Raw genomic sequence first — 9021 nt, 5'->3', positions numbered from 1 at the left:
TTCCTCTTTAATTTTCAAAAACTAAAAAAGATAGTGAGAAATAATCCTAAAATTATTATTTGCCCTCATCTCTCTCCTTCCCTTCTTATTGATTTTTTCTCTCCTCTCAAAACCCTCCTTATTTGCAATGTATTTCACACATGCTTTTTATATATCTTTCATTTGCATTAAAATCCGTAAAAAATGAAACCAGACACTTAATAATAGGGTGGAGGGAGTACATTTGAGATTTTGAGGCGTTGTTAGGGTTACACATTAGTTTATTTTTATTTATTTATTCAATTTTTTGGTGCGGATTATTAGAGTCGTTAGACTATCGAGATTTCTAGATGTTAAATTATCTAAGCTGGGCGGACCCAAAAGTCCATTTTTCCCCTTTAAAAAAGGCGCCAAAAATTCAAGTAATCAAAGAAATTTCAAAAAACAACTCAATTATTAATTTCAATTTCAAAACTCCTCCAATCTTTGCCGGACCTTCGCTTTGCCGCTGCCGCGATGTTCAAATCGACGCTATTCATCGCCGTCAAATGCTGCCATTGCTCCACAATGCAGGTACTCTCTTGCTTTATTCTACATTTTTTTAGATTATCAAATGCAGCTGACCCACTTATGGGATTACGGCTTTGATCGATTGAAATTAGGTGAAGCAGCAGAAGAAGAGCAGCGATAAATGGAATTGTGTGGTCTGCAATCAAAAGCAATCGGTAACGAAGATCTATGCTCAAAGTTACCAAGCCAAAGATGTTCGTAATGTTGTTCAATCATTCAATATGTCTCGTAAATTGGAGGATGAACTGCAACAACAAGGTCCTTCTTTGGGGCATTTCGTCGAACAGTTGGATGGTGATCAGGAGACGGGGCAGAATAGGGGGAAGCGTCGTACTGATTGGACCGAGTATATTGAAGGTGAAGAGAATGTTGAACCTGCTTACTTGAGATCAAAATTAAGTGGTGAGAATCATCTGGATTTGGATTTTTATTTGGGTGATTAGATTTAATGTTTGGCTTAATTGTTTGGTAGATCATGCAGAGGAAGGAATGGCAACTGAGGCGAAAGTTGTGACCGAGTTTTCTGAGGATTTGATGTTCAAGAAGCCGAAATTGAAGGGTAAATTTGGTTCGAATACTTCGATTGGTTTAAACAAAAATCAATCTTTCAAGCCTAATTTTACTAAGAAAGGTATTGGAAATTAGAATCTAATCAAATTTGGATTTGATTAGTTGTTTGCTTGTCAGAGTTCTGAGATGTATACTGATCAGGATTTTTTCATTGTTTATTTGTAATGCCTGTTTTAAACTCAATCACGCTCTTTAAATGTCGTTGAAGCAGTGCAGGATGAATGCATTTCTGATGGCAGTGGTCTGATCAACAATGTAAGAAGGTACAGTGAGGAACCGGAGCAAAACAAGGTCTTGGGAAAGATGAAGACAGATTCTTCAAAGTGGGCTCGATACACAGCAAAAGGTGATTTCACTGAAGGCATCGGAAGCCATATACAGCCGCAGCAGCAGCAGCAGCAGCAGCAGCAACCAAACAAGAGCAAGGGAATGATGAAAGCGAATTCTTCCAAATGGAGTGAGTACATGACAGAAGATGATGGTGGCTGTGATGACAAAGAAGTGAGAGCAGCTTTTGCTGATGATATGAGACTGATGTGTGGGTATAAACCGGAGAATGATGGTTTCGATCAGCTGATTGAGGAAGACATCCACCCCGACTTCATGTAGTTCTTCAGTCGGTTTTAGGTGTATTGTTGAAGGTGCAGTATATAGTATACTTGTTTCAGATGGTGAAGGTAACTTTCCAGATTTCAGAAATATGTTCATTTGGCTGTTACAGTTATATGCTGATAGATAATTTCCTGATTCAAGTATTTGTAGATAGGTATTTTGAAAAGTTAATAGAAAAAAATGTTATTGGGAGGTTTTTGAACTGTAAAACTTCCCGGTAGATCTAATTTCTGCTCTAAAATTTAGAGACTGCAGATATAATCAGCATTTTTGGCAAAAAGATTGCTTCTAAGCAACATGTGATTTTGATTGACAAATTTGGCTTGAGTGCAAAGAATCTTGCATCATGAAATAGGTGGATTGTTTAAGAGTAAACTGGCAACATTTTTCCATAACCTGAAAACATGATATGAGCCTGCCCAAATAGAACCCTAAGCACAATTGTTTGATCCAATATCTGAAATAACTCAGAAAAATGACAAAAAAATGGATACATGTGACTTTTTTGTGTCAAGTATGGCTAGAAAATGAGACGGAGTAGATATTAAGAATTTGGAATTAGGCAGCCCTTTTACCAATCAATGTCACCTTTGCTGCTTTGCATAGAAAGCGTCTTGTCCAAATGCTTTGACTGTGACAAATATGAATTTTTCGCACATTCCTTGTCAACATAATCTAATTGCATATAACGAAGAAAGCACATATTCTACGACAATTGATTAAATAATTCCATCCCCTTCCTCTTCTTAGAAAACATATAGGCCTGATCAACCTATACAAGCTCATCATCAGATCATAAAGGCCTTATGCCTCCATGGAGAAATTATAAGGCTCACAAGTCACAACCATGCATAAAGCAGAGGGTATTAGCAAACTTCACACAAAAGTGTCAAAATTAAAAAATATTGCAACTCTGAAACAGCATTTAGTAAAATTCCATCACTAAAATGAATCAATAAAAATAATCCAAAACCCCAATAATAATGATAACCTCATATCAAAAATTCAAAATGACCATGAGGAAACCTAAACTGATATCCCCATGAAACTAAAATAACAATATCCAAAAATCCCAAGTATAATAACCTTCTGTCAACTGTTGTCTGAAAATAACAGTTTAAAAGAAGCAAATCCTGCGCTATAATGAGTTAAGCAACCTAAATGAAATCCTAATTAGTCTAACATCTCAAAGATATTCTTAAAGTACAGCCCATGAATGACAGTGCCTGCCCTCAAAAATATGGGCCTTCCCAGTAAAAGAGTATCAATGAGAAGATTATGTATGGCTCAATCAGTAAGTGAAAGTGAGCCAAGCTGTTCACCGGCTTCAGAACCTAAGGTAGATGAGTGGAGAACATCCATGGCCTCAGAAACTTTCTTCTTGAGAGCATCAGGAGACTCAATAAGGTGCAGTACTTCTGTCTGATCCATCTCTAACAGCATGCCAGTGACTTTTCCTGCATTATCATGCTCAAGACGGTCCACCAATGGATACAGTTGTTCCCCTAGCATCTGTGACGATGGTAAAGCAACTTTATGAACAAAGAATACAATGTAAAAGTTTGAAGCAAACTCATGTAAAAGTTCAATGGAAGAAAGTGATAATGACTTCACGAGGAAAGATGTGCCAATAGAAAATATCTTAAACTCGAACATTAGCAGTTATTTAGAAGCATACCATGCGCTGACTGTCAGGAGATGCAGCAGCCAGGGCAGAAGCAAGTGTTGGCACTGACAGTGGGCCAGATCTTGCAACATCAGCAGCAGTCAAGGGCATTCCAGAAACATCCAAGGTCATTGGCATCAATGGCCTTCCCAGTCCTTGAGGAGCCACAGGCGAATCAAGGCCATTTCGTCCATTAGCCATATATCTGAAACTCTGACCACCATTGCGATTTGCAGTCTACATTCACCCAGAAATAATGGGGTAAAATTGATGCCAACAAAATATTCTAAAAGACTGAAGAATGACATGATTGAAAAGAGAAAAAAAGAAGGGATAAAAGCACCTGTTGCTCTTGCCGCAACTGATGAGCATTACCACCTCTCCTTCCACCTACACGTTGTCCAGGTTGCCCATGTCTCTGGACGGGGAAAGGCATCACAAAGTTTGGGGGAACTCCTGGACGGATCCCTGACAAGATTTGCTGCTGGAAGCCATATCCTGCGGGGTGAGGGGAAAGCATACCTGGAGCACCTTGGCCAAAATAAAGCTGTTGAGGAGCAAGTCTAGGTGACCCAGGATAAAATCCATGCATCCCAGTTGGCAGGGGTGCCATTCCTCCGTGCAGGTGAGCTTGAGCAAAGTGAGCCTGAAAAAGGACAGGTGAGTTATTTCTGATGCCAATTTAAAGGGATATATATTAACTAATTTAAGTATAAACATAATAACTTAATAAACGGGTCAATTTAGAATGCTTAACTTAAACAGAGAATAGGGAGAATGGCCAGAGAAGTATATGCAAATCCAAGCTAATTATTAAGCTCGTTTAAAGTATAAGCAACTGCTGCACTAGCAGCAATTCTAGCTAACGGGAATACAGTACTTGTGTAAAAAAAGTATTGCCTTTCTATAAGCTCTAAACAGTTTGTCTCAAACCATCTCTCCTAGGAATAAAGAAATTTCAGCATCCTCTAGCACAGATCAAATAATGTATGGGCTAGAGTCACAGAATCTCAAAAACGAGATAATATGTTAATTTAAAACGTAGCTGCATATATTCTTAATAATTTTGACTGTGTATATCTGTCCATAATTTTGGACCAAAAACAAAAATGTTCATTGAAAATTTCAAGAAAGTATTCATGCAAACAGATTTACCTGCAACCTTGCTTTCCGTTCTTCTTTGCGTTGGGCAATAGCAACAAATATAGGCTTCTTTCCTATCATCTTACCATTCATTTCATTTAACTGAAAAGATTAGAAAAAACATGTTAAATATCCGGAGCCTTGGGTTGAGAACTGAGTTTAAATATCCAAACTCCTAAAATCAAACTGAGTGAAATGAAAGATGAGATGAATACTGCTTTTGTTGCTTCCTCTGGGGTTGAGAATGAAATAAAACCAGAGCCCTTGCTAACACCATGAGGATTAAGCATGATCTACAGCAATAACAGTATAAAACCGAAAATTAGCAATCTCATACTTTATGAAACATAAATAAAAGGAAAAATATCAACGATATATAACTATAGCTTAGAGATACCTTGCATGATGTTATAGTTCCAAACTCAGAAAACAATTCCTTCAGGTTTTCTTCATTTATGCTATCATCAAGATTTTTCAAATACAAATTAGCAGCCTGCAGCTTTTCATAGCGACTGATTCTTTCTTGTTTGAATTTAGCTTTCAAGTCTGCTTCCCTCTCTGATTTCCTTTGAGCTCTCCCTACATACCAAGTCTTGTCATCCTGAACCGTTCCATTCAACTTTTCAACAGCAGTTGCTGCAGATTCAGGACTTTGGAAGTTCACAAAACCAAAACATCTGGATTTTCCACTCGAATCCTTCATCACAACAGCGCTTGTGATGGAACCAAATGGGCTGAAAGCTTTCATAAGGTCCTCATCAGTATAATCTTCAGATAAATTCTTCACATAAACATTAGTAAATTTTTGTGATCCATCTCCGTTTCTTTCCTGACGCCGAACAAAAGATCCAACATACACTTGTTTGTCATTCAACAACATGCCATTCAAACTATTGATTGCCTTCTGTGCAGCTTCCTCTCGGTCAAATTGTACAAATCCATATCCCCTAGATTGACCGTTGCTATCAATAGCTACCTTGCAGGAAAGTATGGCACCAAAAGCAGCAAATGTGTCATGCAGTGCTTTGTTATCAATAGAAGAATCCAAATTCTTGATAAAAACATTAGCAAATCCACTCTTTCGCAGGCTAGGATCTCGATGAGAATACATAATCCGGATAGGCCTGCCATTTACAGGCGTGAAATTCAAAACCTCCATGGCACTTGCAGCTGCATAAAGAAATTCCAAATGAAGCAACAGAGAAAAGAAAAAATAGCAACATTATTTTTGTTTATTTTATTCATCAGCATTATTATGTTTTTTGTCTTGAGGAGGGGGGAAAGGGAGGGAAATAAGTACATAACATAATAAAGTAGCTCAATTTAATAATAATGATTTGAAGCATCTACAATACACTTTCCTACTGCCCTTTCTACATAGTTTATAGTTTCACATAGTTTATTATAATAAGAGTCGCGGAAGTGAGTTAAAGTAAAGGAATGTCAGGCTTGATTCGGGCAGTGATGATAAACCATGATACGGCCGCATTGTTGGAGAAAGACAAATCAGGGACAGGACAGGACCACAGGAAAAGTTAGATGGGCATAAGGAGAATTGGAAAATTTTAGAAATAGACATTCTTATAAAAATATAAACAATATAATTCTCTTAAAAAACATATTATGAGAATGATAATCATACAAATCATCTAATTTTCTCCTCTATTAAATGTTTACAATGGTACATTATAAAATTCGGTCTTTTTGATTTGGATCCCTTATCATATCATCTAGTGTTTGTCACTTTTCCGACGCCATGATCTACATTCAACAAGTATACTGTGTGAAAGAAACGACATTAAAGTTTTATCACATTGTATACTTTCCCTTTACCCTTAAAAGGATAAAATTTAGTCAATCCAACAAAATCAAAACAGAGAATTTTATCACATTGTATCAATAATCCATACTAACACAATTTGCATGATCCAAATCATAAATTCATAATAAAATCAAAATTGAATCTACAACAAATAATTAAAAAACACAAAATCTAAAAATATATATATATATATATATATATATATATATATATATATATATATATATATATATATATATATATATATATATTTGGTAAAATTAAGGCCAATGTAAACAAGAGATTAAGATAAACAAACCATCTTGAGGCGAAGCGAAATTGACATAAGCGTAACCAAGAGATGATCGTTTGTTCTGATCCCTACAAACCCTTACAGACACAATAGGAGCAACATGATTAAACAGTTCATACAACTGACTTTCATTCACAGTTGCATCCAAGTCACCTACATACAATGACAGATTCCCAAACACTCCCCCAACCTCGGTATTCGCCACCGGGGTTGTTCCCTGACCGGCTACGACCACGGGTGATGAGGGTTGGTTTTGGGTTCCTACTCCCGTCTCCATCAAAATTATATAAAATCACTTACAATACAAAAAAACTATTATGATCAAAATTTATCAAGAATTTTGGAATTATGAGTCAGGGTTTTCTGATATATGGCTGAAAATTTTCTGGGGTTTGGATCAGTTAATTAAGGAATGATGGAAGATTAAAGAAAGAAATTTCTTCCATCAATTTTTTTTTGGTTTTTTTAATTAAAAAAAAAAGGAAAAAAAAAGGAGGAAGAAATAAAACAGAAGGTGGAATTAGTCAGGAAAACTTGAGTCTAATTTATAGTATTGAGCTTTACGAAACGTCGGCGTTTCGATTTAGGGGATATATTTTTCTAAACAGAAAAAGTAATTTTTTGTTTTTTTTTTTAATAATCATTTGATTATTTTTTGAGGATTTTAAGAATGATGACGTGGCGTATCTTTGCGTTTTGTTTGGTCTCTTGACTGAACATAATGTTAAAAAGTGTGTGAGAGAGAAAGAGAGAGTGTGTGACGTACACTCAACAACTAACGAACAGAAATGGCAGTTACAATCTGTTTTGTTGGGAAATTTTGGATCTGTTTCCTTTTTTTATTGCTTCTTTCTCTTTTCATTTTAATTAAGGTAACAAATCAACAAATTTATTTTTAATTTAATTCTGATTTCTTTCCTTTCTTTCTTAATTTTTTTTTTTTAATTTGTTGAGGTTGATAGGTTTTGTTGTTGCAAAAAAAAGTCCCAAAATCTATAATGATTATGATTTTTGTTATTGTTTTTATGTGATTGATTTTTGTAATCATTACCATTGAAATCTAAGTAGTCTCTTGATACGAGATCTTGTTTGATTAAAAAGGTGTAATCTCTCTTTTACCATTATATCTTTCAACGCCATTATAATTATAACTTTTTTTTAATGACTAACATACATTTTTACATAAAAATTAATCAATGCATCGCATGGATAAAATAAAATTTGTCACACACTTATGCAATTAATTATCCATTAAGATTGAGTATAAGACGAGAAAAAACTAAATTTTGATACAAAGTATTTGGCACACTAATCTCTCATAATGAGTAGTGTTAAGTTTTCCAACCTTGAGGTTGAGAATACAATCCCCACTACAAACACTTTGAAGGAAAGGATTTCCAAGAGATGATTAGAAAATCGAGTTGAACCTTAACATCATATCTCGTGTCCAAATCCCCAATAAAGTAGCGAGCTTGTTGGGCCAAAGCGGGCTTTTCGGTTATTTTCGGGTAGGGTTTGAGTTTCACAAATTTCAAGCTGGACTCGTGACCAACGAGAGCTGGCTGGTCCCGCGATCAGAAATGAACATTTACTACTCCCTCCGTGTTTTTATAAGTGTTACACTTTGACCGGCACATAGTTTTAGGCAATTTAATTGACTTAAATAAAATAAGAGGTAAGTGAGGTAGTTAGAGTATTAAAAAATTATAAAAGTAAGATAGTGAAATTAATAGTTTATTGAAAAATAATGAATGTGAGAAGAAATAAATAATAATAATTAAAAAAAAAAGTAGTAGTGGGTTTGAATTGGGACCATAGGAGGAGAAAGATATAATATTAAAATGTTACTTTTAGCCAAAAAAAAGGAAGTGTAACACTTACTAAAACACGACTACATTTGGTAAGTGTAATACTTATTAAAACACGGAGAGAATATAACAAAAATGAACATTTAGTAATTGAACATATTTGAAAGTGGCTGGTCCTCCCCAATAAAAGTGAACATTTAACAGGAAAAAAATAAACATTTAGTAATTTTTTTTTTTATTATTTATTTTTTAATTTTTTAATTTTTTAATTTTTTTTTTTGAGGTCATGAACATTAAGTAATTAAACATATTTGAAAAGTAACATTGAAACTGCAAATGTATATCAGATTATTGAGATGAATATTTTGTCAAATAAAAATGAACACTTTTTTCAATTAAAAATAAATTCAAAAACAAAAGAAAGAAACATCTAAAACTTGAATGAAAATAACATTGCAATATATAAAAATGAATATTTATAATATACGAGTAAAATAAAGAGACTATGAAACAGAAAAAAAAAAATTGTATATCTAATATTATATAATTGCAAGTAAAA

General features: G+C 34.6%; 2 protein-coding genes across 2 annotated transcripts; one reads left to right on the top strand and one right to left on the bottom strand.

The window, feature by feature from the left end:
* Positions 1-414: 414 nt before the first annotated feature.
* On the top strand, positions 415-1831 carry LOC145585138 (uncharacterized). Its single transcript, XM_081641874.1, has 4 exons — positions 415-552; positions 642-951; positions 1031-1180; positions 1331-1831. The coding sequence occupies exons 1-4, from the start codon at positions 496-498 to the stop codon at positions 1726-1728; spliced, it is 915 nt and encodes a 304-aa protein (XP_081498000.1). The 5' UTR covers positions 415-495; the 3' UTR covers positions 1729-1831.
* Positions 1832-3018: 1187 nt separating this feature from the next.
* On the bottom strand, positions 3019-5710 carry LOC145585137 (polyadenylate-binding protein 5-like). Its single transcript, XM_081641873.1, has 6 exons — positions 4938-5710; positions 4756-4833; positions 4553-4642; positions 3741-4043; positions 3410-3634; positions 3019-3243 (listed from the first exon to the last, which is right to left on the bottom strand). The coding sequence occupies exons 1-6, from the start codon at positions 5697-5699 to the stop codon at positions 3019-3021; spliced, it is 1683 nt and encodes a 560-aa protein (XP_081497999.1). The 5' UTR covers positions 5700-5710.
* Between the last annotated feature and the right edge of the window lie 3311 nt (positions 5711-9021).

Source organism: Chenopodium album, chromosome 16 (assembly GCF_948465745.1).
Source record: "Chenopodium album chromosome 16, dcCheAlbu1.1, whole genome shotgun sequence".
NCBI lineage: Eukaryota > Viridiplantae > Streptophyta > Magnoliopsida > Caryophyllales > Amaranthaceae > Chenopodium > Chenopodium album.
This window is presented reverse-complemented; position numbering and strand designations above follow the sequence as displayed.